Source organism: Prionailurus bengalensis, chromosome C1, assembly GCF_016509475.1.
Source record: "Prionailurus bengalensis isolate Pbe53 chromosome C1, Fcat_Pben_1.1_paternal_pri, whole genome shotgun sequence".
NCBI lineage: Eukaryota > Metazoa > Chordata > Mammalia > Carnivora > Felidae > Prionailurus > Prionailurus bengalensis.
The window spans coordinates 141,084,654-141,106,003 of NC_057345.1; the positions used below are offsets into that span (position 1 = coordinate 141,084,654).

The following is a 21,350-nucleotide window of genomic DNA, read 5'->3' on the forward strand; positions in this document are numbered from 1 at the left end:
TGTGTGGAATCCCTTTAGGATATATTAGGATATATATTCTTACTTAAATCTACTCACAGAACTAAAAAAAAACGCAAAACTGTTTTTAGAACTTGAACAATGATGCATAGCTTGAGGACAGTTTGTGAAATGCTAGTGAAAGCAGTGGGAAATAACCAAGGTTTATCAAGGAAGTAACATGATGAAAATGTTTTAGACTTAATATGATAGTGATGTGCAAACTGGATTAGAAGAAGCAGACTTTGTAGATGTGGGTAAGTTATTGATTCAATAAGAATTCATATATTGAGGACTTCTGGGAAGATGACACGACAGGAGGATCCTGAGCTCACTTTGTCCCATGGACACAACAAGGTTAACAGCCATATCAGAACAACTAACTCTGAAAACATCCTGAAGACTGGCAGAATAGACTTTCTACCGTTAATCATACAGAGAGGGCCATATCACAAAAAGAGTAACAGGGACAAAGATGCAGTCAGGAACCAACCCCCGCAGAGAGACTAACCACAAATTAGAGGGTCCCACAATCATAGAGAAGGAGCACCTCAGGCTTGGGGTGGGGGGAGAACCTACACTAGGAAGATGAGTCTGCATAACATTTGGCTTTCAGAAGCAGAGGAGCGAGTTATTTATTTATTTCAATCAGGCTTAACTTTAGGTACTTTAAAAATCAGCAGACTTAGCTCTAAGAGAGGCAGAAAGAGATATGAAATTGAAGCATAACAACCTTAAAAAAAGCATAACAACCCAGTTGAAATACAATATAAAAGTAACAATTTGAGAAGAGCCTGGGATCTTTAGGAGACTTCTCCAAGAATCCCGGCCTCAGTCTAGACAGCAGGCCACTTGCAGGAACTAGCAGGAGCACTCTTCCACCTGTCTTGCTACCATCATGTGCCCTGCTACAGTGCTCCCTTTCAGATCTACCCTATCCAATCTGCCACGCTTAGCAGCCATCCTGCCAAAGGAACTCGTGCCATGAAATACCTTGCAAGCAGATATGGCAAGAATCTGTGTCACTCTAAAGAGACTCCTGCTCTAGGAAGAAGGAAAGATAATCACACACACCTGGGCACACTCAGTCCCAGCAGCTGAACCTTCTAGCTGGCATTGCAAAGACAGTGCCCCAATAATCAGTGCAACTGCAGCCCCAGCAGATGGACTGAGGGCAGGCATCTGGTTGACTGTTGATGCTGCCCAACTACAAATACCTTGGTGGCTCCAGACTGGCCCCTTGACAGCACAGGGACCAAATGCACACAACAAGCAAAGTGGGCCATTGCAGCTTACTGGACAAAAGGCAAACAAGGCTCAGCCACAACAGTAGGGAGCAAGCAATCTGCAGTGGAGACAGGCCTGAAGTTCCTGGCTCTGGAGAACAGGGGAAATTGTGTTACAGGGTACCACAGTACCTCTTCTTCATAAGGCTATTACTTTCAAGATCAGGATAAAAAGCTGACTTTCCGAATACGAGGAAACACACACAGATAGTTAAACAAAATGAGGAGACAGAGGACTACACATCCCAAATGAAATGAGAACAAAACCACAGCCAAGACCTAAATGAAATGGAGTTATCTCAGTATTTGAAAAAAAAAACAAAAACAAAAACCAAAACAAAACAAAAAAAACCTATCAGGAATCAACAGCAGATTACAGGACACAGAAGGATGGATCAGTTACTGGGAAGATACAGTAATGGAGAACAACCAAGCTGAAGACGAGAAAGAAAAAGAAAACATTGAATGTGCCTAAAAGAAATAAAGAGGAAATACAAAATACATGAAGACAAATCAAATGAAAATGCAATATCCGGAATCTTTGGAATGTGGTGAAAGACGTTCTAAGAGGGAAGATTACAGAAACACAGGCATACCTCAAGAAGCAAGAAAAATCTCTAATAACCTAATCTTGTGTCTAAAGGAGGTAGAAAAGAAAAAGCACAAAACCAACAGAAAAAAGGAAATAACAGATTAGAACAGAAACAAGTAAAATGGAGACCACCTCCACCCCCCCCAAACCCACAATAGGTCAATGCAACCATGATCTAGTTCTTTGATAAACATCAGTAAAATTGATGAACCTTTAGTCAGACTCACCAAAGGAGAGAAAAATCAAGTAAATAAAACCATAAATAAAAGAGGAGAAATAACAAATGACATCACAGGTACACGAAACACAAATTGGGAATATCATGTAAACTTATATATCAACAGAAAGCAGAATATAACAGGAATGAAAAAATTCCTAGAAACATAAATTTCCAAAACTGAATCAGGAATATAAAATTTACACAGACCAATTACTAGCAATGACATTGAAACAGTATTCAAAAAAATTCCTAACAAACAGAAGTCTAGAATCAGATGTCTTCACAGGCGAATTCTAACAAACATATAAAGAAGAGTTAATACCTATTGTTCTAGAAATATTCCAAAATATAGAAGATGAAGGAAGCTTACAAATTCATTTCATCAGGCCAGCATTACCCTGATACCAAAACCAGATGAAGACACTACAAAAAAAGAAAAGTACGCACCAACATCTCAAATGAACATAGATGCAAAGATCTTGAACAAAAAATTACTAAACAAAATCCAACTATGCATTAAAAAAATCATTCACAATGATTAAATGCACCTTATTTCAGGTACACAAGGGTGGTTCAGTATTTGCAAATCAAAGTGATAGATCACATTAAGAGAAAGGACACATGTGAGATGGGTTAGACATTGGTATGGCCCTCTTTGGAAAATTGCATCTTCTACACCAGGCAAAGAGGTCGAAGACTATGGGGTTTATCTATAGGGATATGAGGGATCTGACACAAGGGATAAGCCCAAGGAGAAAGGAAGCATCACTGGTTCTGGGAACTCTGTGTAGTGAGAAGAGGCAAAGATGTCCAGATGCTTCCCAATATTCATTCTCCCTCTTTTTTAATAACAGGATTTCTAAATTTTGGTTGGACACATTGGCTGCCTAGCTCAATGACCCCATTTCCCAGCCTCCCTTGCACCTAGGTAAAGTCATATGATTAAGTTCTGAGATGCAAGGAAAGTATTAGATGGATATTTCAAAATGTGTCTTTTAAAGGGAGAGAGCACATTTCCCTCCAACCTGCTGCTTAGAATACACATACGATGGCTGTACAACTTGCAATCATTTTGGACCAGGAGGAGCAGAGCTGCACCTGTTAGTAGAGCAGCGAGCTGGAAGGAGCTTGTCTCCCTGATAACTTTGTTGAATGACCCAAGAACCCCACAACCTATTTCTAGACAGATTTGGATGTGAAAGAGATATAAACTTCTAAACTGTTTAAAATATTAAAAAGAAAAAAGAACAAAAACCATATGATCATCTGAACGGACGTAAAAAAAAGCAACTGAAGAATATAACATCCTTCAAGATTAACTCTCAACAAAGTAGGTTCAGAGGGAACATATCTCAACATAATGAAGTCTGTATTTGAAAAATTCAGTTTCATACTCAATGGTGAAAAACTGAGAGTTTTCCCTGTAAGATCAAGAATAAGTTAAGGATATTCACTCAACAGTTTTATTCAACATTGTACTAGAAGTCCTAGTCAGGGCAATCAGGCAAGAAAAAGAAATAAAAGGCATTCAAAATAGTAAAGAAGATGTAAGATTTCCACTGTCTGTAGCTGACATGATACTATATACCGAAAACCCTGAACACTACCAAAAAGTACTAGAATAACTGAATTCAATAAAGTTACAGGATAGAAAATTAATATAGAGCAATTTCTTGCATTTCTGTACACTAATAATGGAATAATAGAAAGAGAAATTAAGAGAACAATTCCATTTACAATTGCACCAAAAAGAATAAAATACCTAGGAATAAACTTAACAAGGGAAGTGAAAGACCGGTACTCAGGAAACTATAAAACACTGATGAAATAAATTAAAGATGTCACAAACAAATGACAGATATATGATGCACATGAATTGGCAGAGCCAATATTGTTAAAATTTCCATCATTACCCAAAGCAATCTACATATTTAATGCAATCCTTATCAAAAGAGAATTTTTCACAGAACTAGAATAAATAATCCTAAAATTTGTATGGAACCTCCCCCCCCCCCCAAAAAAAAACCCATGTAGAAAAAGCAATGTTGAGAAAGAAGTACAAAGCTGGAGGTATAACAATCCCAGTATTCAAGATATACTACAAAGCTGTAGGATTGAAAGCAGTATTGCATTGGCACAAAAACAGACACATAGATCAGTGCAACAGAATACAGAGGCCAGAATTAAATCCACACTTACATGGTCAATTAATCTATGACAAAACAGGCAAGAATATACACTGGGGAAAAGACAGTATCTTCAACAAATGGTGAAAACTGGACAGCTACATGCAAAAGAATGAAACGGAACCACTTTCTTACACTAATACACAGAAACAAACTCTACATGGATTAAAGACATAAATGTGAGACCTGAAACCATAATACTGGAAGAAAACATAGGCAGTAAGGTCTTTGACATTAGCTATAGAAACATTTTTCTAGATATAGATCCTAAGATAAGGGAAACAAAGCAAAACTCAACTATTGTTACTACACCAAATTAGTAAACTTTTGCATGGAGCAACGAACCACTGATAAAGCAAAAAGGCAACATATGACAAAGCAAAATATATGACAAAGTAAAAAGGCAAATGGGAGAAAATATTTGCAAATTATATATCTGATAACAGGTTAATATCCAAAACATGTAAAGAACTTACACAACTCAGCATCAAAAAATCCCAAATAATCCAATTAAAAATGGGCAGAGGACCTGAACAGACACCCAGGCACATACAGGTGGGCAACAGACACAGGAAAAGATGCCCAACATCACTCATCATCAGGGAAAGTCAAATGAAAACCACAGTGAGATATCACCTTAAACCTTCAGAATAACTAAATCAGAAACTCAAGAAATAACAAATTTTGGCAAGGATGTGGAGAAAAAGGAACCTTCCTGCACTGCTGGTAGGAATGCAAACTGATGCAGCCACTGCAGAAAATACTATAGATGTTCCTCAAAACATAAAAATAGAATTACCATATGAGACAGTAATTCTACTACTGGGTATTTACCCCCTCCTCCTCAGAACACCAAAAACATGAATTCGAAAAGATACATGCACTGGTATGTTTATTGCAACATTATTTATAATAGCCAAGATATGGAAGCAACCCAAGTGTCCACTCATAGATGAATGGATAAAAGGTGTGGTGGATATACACAATGGAATATTACTCAGCCCTAAAAAAGAATGAGATCTTACCATTTGTAACAACATGGATTGACCTACAGGGTATAATCGTAAATGAAACAAGCCACTCAGAGAAAAACAAATACTGTGTGATTTCACTCAGGTGTAAAGTTTAAGAAACAACACAAACGACCAAAAAAAACCCAGACTCTTAAATACAGGGAACAAACTGGTGGTTGCCAGAGGGGAGGCCGGTGAGAATTTAGGCAAAAAAGATAAAAGGTTTAAGGGTACACTTATCCTAAGGAGCACTGAGAAATACAGAGAATTGTTCAATCATTACAGTGTACATCTGAAATAAAACACTGTATGTTAATTATGCTTGAGTAAAAATAAATAACATAATTATTTTAAATAGTACAAATCCCACGTCTAATGTCACACAATCTTAACTGTCCATGACCAGATTGAAACTATTCACAGTTAAATCATTGGTAGGGTCAAAAGGAAGACTGTCTTGGCATTCAGTAAACAAGGTGGGAAAGAGACAGGGAAACAAACTATGTTTTTGGCAGTAACTAAGTTATACAGTGTAAAATTTGTTCTATATTAGGCCCAGGTGAGTTAAAATACCTTAGCAGAGTCAAGTGGTCACTCATGGGAAATAAATTAATTCTCCTGGACACTGGGGGTATGAATTAGTGACTTGGAAGAGGCAATTAATCTCAAATGGATGAGCATGTAATTTTAATTGCTCTCTATCCACAGTTCCCTTACAATCAAACACAGGTCCCCATGCAGTGTAGTTTTATGCAGATAAGCCCAAAGCTCTATACTGATTCAAGACAACAATGTCTCCAGGTGGTAAAAACTGTTTTAGCATATTGGAAAAAACATGAACACTGGTCAAGGAATCTGCAACAGAGACACAATAAATACTGAAATTGAGACTATCAAGGGGGGCCTGGGTTGAGCATCTGACTCGATTTCAGCTCAGGTCATGATCTCAGAGTGGTAGGATTAAGCCCACACTGGGCTCCTTGCTGAGTGTGGAACCTGCTTAGGATTCTCTCTCTTGGCACCCCTCTCCCCTGCTCATGCTTGCACACTGTCTCTGAAATAAATATGAAATAAAGTAAAATAAAATACTATAGAATAGAAAAAATAAAATTGAGACTACTGAAAACTTTATGGATTTTGTTACGAAAGTTTTGTTTACAACAGTTAACACAAATTCCTCCAAGCAAATTAGAGGTGTGGCAATAAAGTGAAAAAGATGTTATATATTATTTAGGGCTATCAGATCTCTCGGCCTACTTCTCAAACTAATTCTGTTTTCAATTTTTTTTTTTAAATTACTTTTTATTTTTTTAGAGAGAGAGAATGTGTGAGTAGGGGGAGAGGGCCACAGGGGGAGGAGAAGAGGGATGGGGGGAGGGGGGAGATGGGGAGGGAGAGGGGGAGAGGCTTCTGAAAATCTGAAAATCTCAACATTACATCATGCCATGATTTGGTGAGTTCAGGTATCTAGACACTCATTAGGAAATCAAAGAGCTGTGCAGTATCCTGCCTTAAAAAAAAAAAAAAAAAAAAAAAAAAAAAGAGAGCTTTGGACAACACTTGAGTTTGGAGTTCTGCCTAACACAAGTTTCTCCACTTGGATACATTACTTTCTGATTCTGGTAGCACCCGTCTAATGAAAACTGTAAAGTTTAGGGGAAATTACATAGATAAGTCATTTGCTGCCATTTCCTATGGAAAAGGTCAGTAAATATCAGATGCTATTATCGTCTGATCTGTGAAGATGTACAATTTTGTGGACATATAAATAGTAAAAATTATCCCCAAAATGTATTCCCCTAAAAATATAATACAACCACTTCACGCGATGTGTTTGGCAAAACATTTTAGTACTTAATCTAGCCACAACTTTGGAGAAAGAAAAAGAATACCATTACAAACGATTTGTAACATCCAAAATAAATATTGAAATACTCCCACTAGCAGTTAATACACAGATAGCACATTAACTTAGGTAATTGTGGTTATCACTGCTTTAGACTAATTCAGCCATTACGTGCCCAGGGACATTCATCAGAAAATGTTAATTGGTAGTTTTCTATAGTTAGGTGGGCAGTACTTCAAAACCCAACACATGAACACTGGATCCAACAGAACTCCAATTCAAAAATTTAGAAAGATGCATACATATGCTGTAAGAAAATAGTGATATGATAAGTATCCATATTTATAATGACAGATGCTGTGTGTTTGTGTAGCCATGTCTTAAAAAGTCATACCTGATGCAAAATAGTTCCCTTTGTGGAGATTTCGCTAAGTCATTGTAAAGGTCACATTATTTGTTTACAGCTATTGTGATGACTTTATTTTTAAAAGTCAGTAAGGGATAGAATTAACAGTTTGTTGCACATTTTCTGTTCAAATTTATGTAAGTACCTTATTTAATATTCACAAAAACAGTATGGGGTAAGTGATCCTATCTTCAATTCATGATGAGGAAATTAAAACTTCGTGGCATTAAGGCCACAAAGTTTTTAAGTAATGGACTAGGAACGCCAACCTAGGTTTTTTCATATTAAAGTTCCCATATTTCTTTTTTCAACGTTTATTTATTTTTGGGACAGAGAGAGAGCATGAACGGGGGAGGGGCAGAGAGAGAGGGAGACACAGAATCGGAAACAGGCTCCAGGCTCTGAGGCATCAGCCCAGAGCCTGACGCGGGGCTCGAACCCACGGACCGCGAGATCGTGACCTGGCTGAAGTCGGACGCTTAACCGACTGCGCCACCCAGGCGCCCCTAAAGTTCCCATATTTCATACTGCATTACCTTATGAAAATCACTGGTTAAGCTTCTCACTTTGGAATAGCTTTTGTGTATTTTATTGGAAGGAAGGGGTGTTGATTATGGGAAAGTGATTTTTTACTACTTTTTAAATGTGTATTTATTTTTGAGAGAAAGAGAATGAATAGGGGAGGTACAGACAGAGAGGGGTACAGAGGATCCGAAGCAGGCTCTGCATGGAGCCCAATGCAGGACTGGAACCCACAAACCGTGAAATCATGGAAACAAAGTCAGAAGCTCAATGGACTGAACCACCCAGGTGCCCCTGGGGAAGTGTTTAAAGTGATTCGAAAAAATATTATTTTTAGGTATTTTCAGGTCATAAATGGAAAGACATGATGGTACATGATTCTATGACAAGTGGTTCAGATTATGTTCTGCTGCCTTTGGAAACTAAAGTTTAAGCCATTGAGCTCTGGTTTTAGAAAAAGAGCACTATTTTCAGAATCATTAATAAAATGTAGATGAAACTGAAGTTCTTGGTATTACAACCCCCAGCATGATTCATAAATAAAGTGAAAAATCTTTTCATATATATTGTCGAACACAGGCAACTACTTAGATGGTTTAGTTAAGGTCAAGAATATTGTAAATACCTTACAAAAATACCAGAATTTTACTATTTATAAATTGATAAGATGAATGAATTAGAAAGAAACATACCGACAGTAGTCTTAATAGTTCTAAAGGTCTATGGTTGCCCTCAAAAACAAAAAGATTACTGACATTAGGTGTATGTATCCAAAACATACAATATGAAAAAGTTTGGTGTATTCCTGTATTTTCTGTATGTTATTTAATAACATTTGATGGTTATAATTACTATGAGATTTTTTCACTCTGGTATAATTCTGTGTTTACCACATCTTAGCTAGTATTCAAACTAGACATTTAAAGTTTGGAAGCAGTAACCCTGTTGTCATAAGTTAGATATTCATTGCTACACTGAGGAAATATATTTCAAGGTGTTTTTTTCTTTTTCATGCCATGGCCCTCTTTTCAGAATAATGTTTTTAATCTTTTTAGTATTTATTTATTTTTGAGAGAGAGAGAGTGAGAGAGACAGAAAGCAGCGAGCAAACAGGGCCAGGGGGAGGCAGAGAGAGAGACAGAGAATATGAAGCAAGCTCGGCACAGCACAAAGCCCAACAGGGGCTTGAACCAACAAACCATGAGATCATGACCTGAGCCAAATGTGGACGCTCAACTGACAGAACCACCAAGTCACCCCCATAATGTTTTGAAATGCACACAGTACATATATTAAAGACTTGATTCTGTTTAAATATTTATCAAAATATTTTTGAAATGTGTGACAGAATATATGTGTTTTATGAATGCTTAATGTTACAGGATTTGTAATTCTGATTCAGTGAAACTATACATGGTATTGAGATATCATCAACAACTACACAGACTCTCCTCAGCTCATGATGGCTCCACTTGGGATTTTTCAACATTACTATGGTGTAAGAGCAATACACATTCAATAAAGACCACCACTGAAATTTGAACACTTCATTACACAACAGGCTTTGTGTTAAAATGAGTTTGCCCAATTGTAGGATAATGTAAGTGTTCGGAGCACGTTTATGGTAGGTGAGGCTAAACTATGACATTTGGCAGGTTAGTGTATTAAGTGCATTTTCAATTTATGATATGCTCAATTTACAATGGACCTATCTGGACATAATGCCACTGTAAGTGAAGGGAGATCTCTAATGTGATAGGAAAAGATCTGTGTTTTCTGTTGGTGACAAGTCACAGGACCTGCTAATCACACAGGATGTGTTGTCTATATTCACAATGAAAAGAAATGCTAAATTTCAGCTGAATGTTAGTGAAAAGAAAAATGTAATGTCTTCCATCCAAATTTATTCTATGCATGGACCCCACATTCAGAAAGCCTGCGGGTAATAGGTTTTCCAAAATTTTGTATCAGCAGTGATTATTTACTGGTATTGCATGCTTTGGGGCTCCTACTATAGTATCCTTGCAATTTTCAAAGTAGACTGAACATTCTTTACCAAATGAGCTGATCTACATTTTGTTGTCTAACATGATGGAAGGCTTATTTCTGAGTCACGTAACACGAAGGCAGGTGGCTCTCTTCCATAAGGTAATTCAAGGGCCCAGACTTCTTCCAACTGTGTCGGCATTAGCATCTAGGGCCTTGCTGTTATCTAAATTCTGCTGATGGAAGGGGAAGAGGGTGTGAAAGGAGCACTCCAGCTTCTTAGAAAACTTTGGCCCAGAGTTGGCACCCAGCAGCACCACCCACACTTCCTTTGGCAAGAATCAGTCACATGGCCCCATCTGGGTATCACTTCCTGGTAATGACTTCACACAATGGAATGGAAAACACGAAATTTGGCTGGACAGTAGCTGCATCGACCACGATCAAATTTTCTCTCATAACTTTTATACGGTAGAGCTGAGAGACAGTTTTCCTACATATTGTACCATCCCTCACATTCCTGAAATGAACTCTACTTGGGTTTGGCAGATGATGGTTTTTCTAAATTGTTGAGCTGGATGAGAGGAAAGAAAAACAAAACCAACTGGTAGCTCTTGCTCTGTGAATGGAAGCACCTAAGCTACAAACCTAGGAGTCATCTTTGAAGTGTCCTTCTCTTTCCTCCTCAAAGGTACTCTATCAGCTACTGCTTCCTATTTATTTTACCTCCTAAGTACAACTTCAATCCGGACTGCCCCTGCCACATCCTCACTTCAGACCCTCATAAATTCTCTCCTGGATGACTTCTATAATAGCTTTCCGACTAAACATTCGGCCTGCAGCTTTGTCCCTCGACTGAGGCCATTTTCTCTACCAATATTCTCAAATTTTAAAAACTTCACACCTCTGTAAGTGAACAAATTGGGCACACATTAGGCACATCTCAACACATGCACTCTGACTTCTTTAGAAGTCATGCATGCTTCCTCTTTCACCATTGTGTCAGTCATAAAATGTATGACATGGAGAGATTAAAACATAAATATACACAGGAGTTTTAACGTGATCTTCTCCATCCAGTGGATTACTTCATACACACGTGTATCAGTCTGAGTTCCATCAGGATAAGGGAGGCCACAATATTATGGGACTAAGGGGATAAATCAAGACTTACAGTTTACCTGAAGGAGGGAGAAGCTGGAAGTGAAGGTCCGTCAGCAGGGGTAGTCAGAGGGTCAGAGAAACAGTGACTTCCTCAACTTGAAGTGGAAGAATTGGGGTTTATAGGCGTCTGAGAAGCAACAGGTCTGACCACAAGGACCACTGTGAAATGGGAGCTTCTGCAGAGGTCTCCAGCATCAGCTATGTGGGACCACACCTGTGACTCCCACAGCCTTCTGGGTATAGTGGGCTGTGCTTCACCTGTGCCTGCTAAATCTCCGCAAGTTCCTCTCATCAGATAGCTAATGCATAACTACTGGGAAGGCATTAGAGGGAAATCTACTTCCCAGCCTTAGGACACGTGAGACGCGATGGTGCCAGTTGACAACAAACAATCCAACACAATGTACTTGGAATGCAGCCACTTCGGGTTGGAGACAAATACTCTAATCTGGACTGAGACTGATTATTCTAAAATGCACCAGATTTTGTCTTACTCAAAATCTTTCTGTAGTTTCCTTTTGCCTCCAGTAGGATTTTTTTTTTTTTTTTTTTACCTCCAGTAGTTGTTAATGATTTTAGCCTTGCCAACTTTCATTCGCATACTTATGTACAGGCGAAAACAAATCAAATAGAGTTCTTATTTTAAGCCTTGGCTGAACAGCGAGAGAGCATTGGAAGCCTCTTCTACACCCTCAGAGCCCTGCAGTTCGTCCAGAATGTCCAGAGCCCCATAGGGGACCTCTGTGGACATCACCATCCTAAAGGGTGACATCCAAAGTCACCAGCTTGGTGCATAAGGCCCTCTATCATCTGCCTCGTGCCTACCTCTTCCGTTTAATTTTCTAATAGCCTCAGGCCACCCTGCATGCTAGCATTCCCAATTTAATTATTCATAACCTCAAAGCTCCTCCTTGGCATATGTGCTCCCCTTTCCTTGGAATGCTTCTCCACCTTGTCTGTCAGGTATATTCATATTCACAAATCATCCCTACGTGCAGATCATTTTTCCTCACCCTAACAATCTCCCGCTGTGAGTACAATGTTCATTACAAAGGAGGACTCCAGAGTGGTGTCATGAGTTGAGGAGGCATGGGTTGAGCTTGCTCAGAAATTTTCCCTGAAGCATATAGCATCTACTATCTCCATCTTCATTTCTCAATATGAGTACTTTGAAAAATATAAAGATGGTGTAAAACTTCAATTTTGGTGTTGTTTCAATAACATACAGTTTCACCTGTGTGTGTGTGTGTGTGTGTGTGTGTGTGTGTGTGTATGATTTTGTGAAAATCAGGACCCTTTTTGAAACTTCTCATTGTGGGGTGCCTGGGTGGCGCAGTCGGTTAAGCGTCCGACTTCAGCCAGGTCACGATCTCGCGGTCCGGGAGTTCGAGCCCCGCGTCGGGCTCTGGGCTGATGGCTCAGAGCCTGGAGCCTGTTTCCGATTCTGTGTCTCCCTCTCTCTCTGCCCCTCCCCCGTTCATACTCTGTCTCTCTCTGTCCCAAAAATAAATAAACGTTGAAAAAAAAAAAAAAAATTAAAAAAAAAAAAAAAAAAAGAAACTTCTCATTGTAAGATATTTTGCCTTTGCTGGAGAAAAACTGAAAATCATTACAGAAATGACAAAACAAGTATTCCTTCACTCCGATATTGATAAATTCATACGACAGCATTTTCATGCCAGTCAGAATGGCTAGACAAAAAGAAATAAGCGTTGGTGAGGATGTGAAAAGAGAACCCTTGTCCTCTGCTAGTAGGAGGCAAATTGGTGCACAGCCACTGTAGAAAACAGTGTGGAGGTTCCTTGAAGAAGATTAAAAATATAATTACCAGACAATCTAGAAATTCCACTTTGGGTATTTCCTCAAAACAAATGAATGTTGAAATTAATAAAAGATATATGCACCCTGATGTACACAACATTATTTACAATAGATAAGATAGCGAACAACTTAAGTGTATACTGATAGATAAATGAATAAAGAACATGTGTATACACACGATAGAATAAATCATCCATAAAGAGAAGAATGAAATCTTGCCATTTGTAGCACAGACGGATGGACCTGGAAGATACAATTCTCAGTGAAATAAGTCAGACAAAGAAGGACAAATACCACATGATTTGCATGTGAAACATAAAAAAACAAATGAAGAAACAAAATGCAGAAACATACTCAAATCCGGAAAAGTGGTGGTTTCCAGAGAGAAAGTGGGTAGTGTTATGGGCTAATTAGGTGAGACAGTAAGAGGTACAAACTTTCAGTTATAAAATAAACTAAGTCAGAAGGATGAAAAAGTAAGGCATAGGTATACAGTCAGTAATACTGTAATAATATCATATGGTGATCGATGGTAACTCCATTTGTGGTAAGCATTGTATAATGTTCAGAAGTGTTGAATTACTCTGTTGTACATCTGAAACTAATACAACATTGTATGTCATTACGCTTCAATAACATAGGCAATAATTTCCTTATTATTGGCTATAGAAACTTTTTTCTAGATATGTCTCCTTGGGCAAGGGAAACAAAAGCAAAATTAAACTATTGGGACTATACCAAAAGGAAACAGTCTTGCACAGTGAAACCATTAATAGCACGAGAGAAAAAAAAAAAAAGGTAACTTACTGAATGGGAAAAGATATTTTCAAATGATATACCTGATAAGGGGTCAATATCCAAAATATATATATAAAAAACTTCACACACACACACACACACACACACACACACACACACACAAAGATCCTATTAAAACAGGGGCAGAGGTCCTGAAGAGACATTTGTCTAAGACACATAGATGGCAGACACATGAAAAAATGCTCAACATCAATAATCATCAGGGAAAGGCAAATCCAAACCACACTGTGATATTGCCTTATACCTGTCTCAGAATAGCTAATATTAATAATGCAAGAAATAACCTGGGTTGACAAGGATGTGGAGAAAAAGGAACTCTCACGCACTGTTGGTGGGAAACTGCATTCTTACATTGCAGCCATTGTGCAAAACAGAACGGAAACTCTTTAAAAATTTAAAAAACGAGTTATCTAATGATCTGCAATACTGGGTATTTACCCAAAGATAATGAAAACACAAAAGAAAAAGACATATGGACCCTATATTTAATGCAGCATTACTTATAATAGCCAAGATATGGAAATAATCCAAATACCCACCAACAGATGAACGTATAAAGATATCATATACATACAAAATGGAATATTACTTAGCCATAAAAAATAATGAAAGCTTGCCATCTCTAGCAACATGGATGGATGTAGAAGGTATAATGTTAAGAGAAAAAATTCAGTTAGAAAAAGACAAACGCTATATGATTATACTCATGCAGAATTAAGAAAAAAGGGGACAAACAAAAATAGTCTTTAATACAGAGAACAAACTGGTGGCTTCCAGAAGGAAAGCATGTGTGGGGGAGGGGTGAAATAGAGGAGATCAAGAGTATACTTATCTTGATGCGCACTGAGAAATGTACAAAACTGATCATTTTACTGTATACTTAAAACTAACATACACTCTGTTAATTATATTCCAAAAAAAAAAAAATCTTTCCTCTTTTCTACATTAAAGAGAACTAGTTTGAAGAACAAATTTTTGTGAGATGACTAAAATATAAAAGAAACAAAATGGTCTCAAATAAAAAGAATAAACTGGTGTTTGCCAGAGGGGAAGAGGGCAGGGCCATAGGTGAAATAGGTAAGGGGGACTAGGAGTACATTTATCTGAAGACGGTGTCATATAGGACTGCTGAATCATTATATTGTACTTCTGAATCTAATGCAAGTATGCAAATCATATTTCAATAATATATGCATGTGTATACATACACAAAATACCAGCTAAATTTAAGAAACTCAGCAAATAATTGATAGTAGTTTATGGGATCAAAAGATTTGTTTCAGTCAGGACTAAGTGTGTTTACAATAGAAACTACAGTTCAAGAAAATAAGTTTTAAAAACCAAATGTATTCTTTTTTTTTTCATTGTAGTTCTCCAATATAAATATGTATACAGAGCTGATTTTATTTTTAATGGCATAAACTTAACCTTGTAAGATTTGTAAAACCTCAAGAAACATTACAGAAAGCACAACTCAAAATGTTCTGCAATAATTATATGTAAATCAATAATAAGTTTTACTTACATATATCTGGAGGTGTAGTGGCCACATGAGACTCATCAGAACCTGAAGATCCTGCAGTTGAAAAGGCTTTGGGATTGACAACCCTTTTAACTAAAGAGCAAAATCCTGGGAGATAGGAAACTAGTCTGGCTCTATTACACAGCACCTAAGAATAACACAAAAATGAAAACTATTTGTTCTGAACATAGATTTTATACTTCTAGACAATCTGTGGCAAATCCTCACACTGCAATGTATCTTTTAAAACCAAATTTTATTCTATTATTGAGCAACTACCATTTGATAAGCATTATGTATATAATTAAAAAAAAAAAGTCTATTAAAAAACAGACAGTAAGTTACTTTGTGTAAAAATATGTGGCCTTTCCAATAAAGGCCAGAATCAAGAGTGCCACATTAGAGAGAACAGGAACTTCTAAAAGTTGCCCTATTTAGGAACAATACTAAAAACGTAGTACAAATAAGATTTTTCCATTCTTAAGGACTTTCAAAACCTTTAGTACATAGCTTTGTGGTACATTTTTTGCTCCTTTGTTCCTGGACTCTGAGGTCAGTTACATCATACAGTGAACGTGTAAACATCTTTCACGCATAAACTTCTAGCAAAATACTTGGGTCAGAGTAATTTAATGCAGGGGTTGGCAAACTATAGCTGAATATAGCTTGCTGTTTTGGCAAATAAAGTTTTATTCTATCACAGCCACTTCCATTTTCCTCATGTATTGTCTATTGCTGTTTTCATGCCATAATGGCAGTTAAACAGTTGCACAGGGACTGCAGAAAGCCTAAAATATTTACTTATCTGTCCCTTTGCATTAAAAAACTAAAATGCCAACTCCTTGTTTAGTAGGCAATATTTAAGAACAAATACCACATTATCTGTGAAATGCTATTAAAAGATCTGAACAATTAAGAGATCCTTGAAAGGGAGTAGGAAAAAAATTTCAGAGGATACACTAGGTTTTGAAGAAACAGCAATAAGTTGAGAAGGAAAGGGCCATTTCAGTGAGTGACTTTAGGAACAGATGCATAGTCATAAAAGGTATTTTCGAAACAGTGAAAAGTTCAATGAGGATACATAGATAAGGGAATACAGTAAAAAACAGGCTTGAAAGTTAAGTTGTGGGCAATTATAAAACACTATGTATTTTACACAGTAAAGGACTTATTACATCAAGACAACAAACCAGAATTTTAATCTGGAGGCAGGGAAGAATAGTGTAAACTGATAAAAACAAGGAATGTTTTTAGGAACGTACCACTCAGGGCAGTAGGGCCTGGAGTGGGATTAGAGAGGTGGCATGTAAACTAGTCACCAGGATATTGAAATAGTGTAGCCATTTGATACTTTAGAATATTATCCCTTTCATATAGTATTCTGAAATTCAACCCAGGTATTCTGACCTTTTTTTCATCATAAATAGAAGAGAATATCCTAACTGGTCTTTCTACCTCTCTGGCATAATTTCTTACTGGCTTTACCGTCCTTTCCCTTTTCTATTCTTCAGTCACATAAAAATATCTACCTAACATTTCCCATATTTTTCTGCCTTCTTTTATACTGCCATAAGATTTCTTCCCTTTGGCCTCTCCTTCTAGGTCTAGCAAATTTCAAGATCTGGATAAAGAGAACCTCCTTTATGTGTCTCCAAAGTACAAGGCCTGTCTGAAGAGTATTCTGCCCACCTGAAAATTTAAACACGCTCCCTTGGGTTAGCACCCAACCTGCCCAAAGAAACAAATGTGATAGTTATTAGATTTTAACCTACCAGACAAACTCAGACTTTTGGGTGTTTCTGTAATTGAAATTTACCTTTACAATTGAAGACATTTACATTTAACAGAATATGGCTCAGGATCTAAAGGCAATATAAATTTTAAATTCCAAAAATATTTTAGGCAAGGCCTCAAAGTAAAAGATTGAATAAAATATTATCTGAAGGGGACAATATTAAATAGTAAATAATCAGTGGATGTTACTGTTGGCTAGGTTCTGTGTGCTAAGTGCTTACATGCACTGTTTTACTTATTTCCACACCAGTTCCATATACCATTAACATTAAAGTATTAAATATTATATTTAATATTATTTAAGATTACTAAAATATTATGTGTAATAATACATTGCTTCACAAGCAAAAAAGGAAAAAGAAAGATCATCCAAATTATTTTAGCAACTGCCTAATACTATTAAGGATTATTTAAGCCTCTGAGTACCAAGGCCACTAATTCTACTTCGGTATTTTTCCTTGATGGTAAAGCTTTTAACAAAAGTTACAGTAAAATGTGAGTTTTTTTCCCAACCTAAGAAAATCTACTCACCAAGTTTCACTTTATTTATTTAACCAAGTTTCATTTTAATGGCAAAATAAGCCACTGAGTTTCTAATTTATCCACTGAAAGAATAGCTGACGACAGTGCTAACGTGTTTCAAATTTCATCTTCTAACTTGTTTGATCCTCTAATTCTTTACTTGGCAGATTTTATGCCATTGGGTCAACTGGTAAATATAAGAACTAAAAGTGAGCCAATAAATAACTCAAAAATTAACAGTCAGTTTATTTTAGTATGAGGACAACTATGTATTTTATATGATTACTTCAAACCTAGGATTCTAAACTTGGGAAGATGACAGGCTATTAAGGTTTAATTCTAAAATCTTTATTAGTATAAAAAGAGAAACAGTCTTTTAGATACTATTTTAGGACTAAATCCTGCTTTTGGTCATGTGAGCAGAAAATATGGTCTATGCCAAAGACCGAAAACTGGTCATCTAGGAAATTCATCCATATCCGTCTACAGACATTTTTGTGTGATCCACACTGTTAGAAGAAACTTGAATTGAGTATCAGCATTGAGAAACTGTAGATTTCCACAAAAAGCCCATATTTAGCACTGTTCTTGGAAACATGGAAGAGCTGGCAGCCCCGGATTCCTATTTTCAAATGGCACTGGTTAGCAACAAATCACCGTAGCTATGGAAGGCTCCTCCCATCATCAGTAGTGAACACTGCAATTTGTCAAAATTCCTATCAAGGCATCCTGATTTACCTGTCCAGCTTCTGAAGCATGGACAACTCTTGCTATGTATGCTAAGTTGCTGAAGACATACTTGCATGTTTCATTACTGACAGCCATTCAGCATGCATGCACACACAAATGCAGGTTAAACCTTAATATTCTATTCTAATTAAGGTTTCTCCTTTGAGAGTATCACATGCTTCTTTTACAACCTTCCCTTGGCTAGGTAAAAATTCACCTTAAAATGGGGTCAAGACTAGTGGTCTACTTTTATGACTTGTCCCTACTGTCACATCATTAGACTCTTAATATATCATGTTTAATTGCATTATCCTGGCTAATTACTGCCATATTAATCTTCTTAACACAGCTCTGCTAAAATGACCACAATTTAAAGAATCAAATCTAAATACTGAGACACTCAAGGCTCTCTATTATTTGATTCCAACTCCACAACCCGACGTTATTTCCCACTAATCTTTCATGTATCTTACATTCCACAAGGCAGAAATGACTTCTTGATTTCTGAAAGGGAGGGTGTCTTTGAACATACCTCCTGTTCTTCCAATCAAATCTCCGATTACCTAAGTTTCACTCTTCTTTCAAAACTCAGATTAAATGCTTCTTTAAGTAATCCCAAACCCCTAGTTTCTCTTCTCCACAAAGCTTTGAACCTGCACTGTGTAATTTTTAAGAAATAATTACAATTGTTTTTAAGTTTATTTATGTCTTTTGAGAGAGAGCAAGCGTGAGAGGGGCAGAGGGAGAAAGAGAGAATCCCAAGCAGGCTTTATGCTCAGTGCAAAGATTGATGTGTGGCTTTGGAACCCCAAGATCATGACCTGAGCTAAAATCAAGGGTCGGACGCTTAACCAACTAAAGCACCCAGGCACCCCAATTACTTTATACTTTTTTAAAAAAATTTTTTTTAACGTGTTATTTATTTTTGAGACAGAGAGAGACAGAGCATGAACAGGGGAGGGGCAGAGAGAGAGGGAGACACAGAATCTGAAACAGGCTCCAGGCTCTGAGCTGTCAGCACAGAGCCTGATGTGGGGGCTCGAACTCACGTACCGCGAGATCGTGACCTGAGCCGAAGTCGGCCGCTTAACCGACTGAGCCACCCAGGCGCCCCTACTTTATATTTTTTAATGCAGCTATTTCATGTATGTCTAGTGTCCCCCTATATCAACTCCTTATGGGAGGATATGTCTAATTATTGGAGAGTTACAATCAATAAATATTTCTGGTCTATGTGAATTATACCTCTTGCTCTCATTTTGCAGGATTTGGAAGGTTACTTCCTATACTGAAACTGCTAGAAAACTTTCAGGTTAGCGAACCAAAAAAAAATAAATAAATAAATAAATAAAATAAAAATAATAAAAAGCTTAAAAATAGATTCTGAATATTTCCTGAAATAATGTCTCTAAAAAATATTGGAAGGATGCTGGCACTGAATTTATTTCCAAAAATGAATCTGCAGAAACAAGTACATGTGTATTGAAGAGAAAGTTTTTTTCAAACTACCTTCAAAGCAAACGAACAGAATTTCACACCCCTTCCTTCCCTTGACACTTTTCACAAGAAACATTACGCCACCAATGCCGTAATTAAACCAAACCCTCCATTTCCTAAAAGTGCCCAAACCACTATACCGCTTCAAGAGACTAATTTACTCACAGTGGCCATTTCCAGCGGGGAGAGAGGGTGCAAAATACCTTTCCTTTCGTAAAGTTATTCCTGAGAAAGGACAAAAGAGGCCAGTGACAAATTAAGCTCTAACAACACAAAGCTCGGGTAACGCCGACTATTCTATGCTTCTCTCCACCACCATTAAAGCTAAAGCTAAAGCCCAAGCTCTCTCCGTAACCCAAGAATGCCAGAATTGGGTCTTCCCCTCCCCCTAAAGGGCACAGATCCCTGCCCAGAGGAGGCCGTGCCGCCCTCAGCCCTCCCGGTTTGTGCCCCCCACCCCCAAAAGCAACTCGGACCGGATGAGGGCGGGGAACGAGGAGTCAGTGACCCAGCCCGAGTCCCCAGCGTCGAGGCAGGTATATTTTAACACAGGTCCGGGGGGAGTGGCGGGGGTTGATAACAGCTCCAAACGAGGGTTCAAGCGCCGCTGACAGTGAGGAAGCGAAAAACAGCCTAAAGACAGAGTGACAAGACTGGGGAGAGACACGGGGACCCTGTGGGAATAAAAGCAATACCGAGTGCTGTGGCCCCAAGATCGGCGAACTTGGAGGGGCTAACGCGGGCGGAAACCATCCGTACCAGTTACCGCCGCCGCCTCCAGCTGTCCCAGACCCTCACTCTTTCCGCCGTCAAAATGGCGGCGGCAGCAGCAGAGGTAGCGTCGACGCCGGTAGTGTCCAGGCTGAAGAAGTTGCTTCCGAAAACATCGATGCGAAGGATCGTCGAATTGATGATGCGCACGCGCACAGTAAGTATGTAGAGCCTACCTTCCATTGGATGGTGGGCAAAAGCGATGTAGGAGGAGGAAAGGTGAGGCTGCGTGACGTGGAAGGAGGAGGGCTTCTGGTCTCGGTTAAGTGGCTCATTTCATTTCGTTCGGTTCCTCAACTCATAGATCTATTTGGTAGATTCCTCCACCCTAAGGCGTTCTTACTGCCCCCCAAGAGCTACAATCTATGGTTCTTTATATCACACTTGTTAATTTTGCACGAATCCCTGTTTTCGAGCATAGGGCACCTAGGTTTTTCTATTTGTGTACCAGGCCTTAATAGGCTCAGTAAATATATATCAAACGACTTATTTATAAACAGTATGTAATTTTCATTTGTCAATTGTGTTTTTTTTTTTAAAATTAATTGAAGTCCATACTTTTTTCATGCCAGTATTTCTGGGTAAGTAATGTTAGATGAGTTACTTAGTCTCTTTTTGCTTTAATTTCCTCACCTGTAAAACGGGAATAATAACAGT

General features: G+C 37.9%; 1 protein-coding gene across 6 annotated transcripts in view; it reads right to left on the bottom strand.

The window, feature by feature from the left end:
• MMADHC (metabolism of cobalamin associated D) overlaps window positions 1-20,781 on the bottom strand; it is a 37,809-nt gene extending 17,028 nt beyond the window's left edge. The window contains exons 1-4 of one of the 6 annotated variants that reach the window (XM_043576668.1): window positions 20,682-20,781; window positions 20,399-20,596; window positions 20,088-20,147; window positions 15,384-15,528 (exon numbers count right to left, since the gene is read on the bottom strand). In XM_043576668.1, the coding sequence (XP_043432603.1) occupies window positions 15,384-15,528; window positions 20,088-20,096 (154 nt within the window). In that variant the 5' untranslated portion in view covers window positions 20,097-20,147; window positions 20,399-20,596; window positions 20,682-20,781. Of the gene's footprint in view, window positions 1-15,383; window positions 15,529-20,087; window positions 20,148-20,398; window positions 20,597-20,617 lie in introns of all 6 variants that reach the window. The other 5 variants (XM_043576665.1, XM_043576667.1, XM_043576664.1 and 2 more) reach the window with 5 other exon arrangements.
• Window positions 20,782-21,350: the final 569 nt, after the last annotated feature.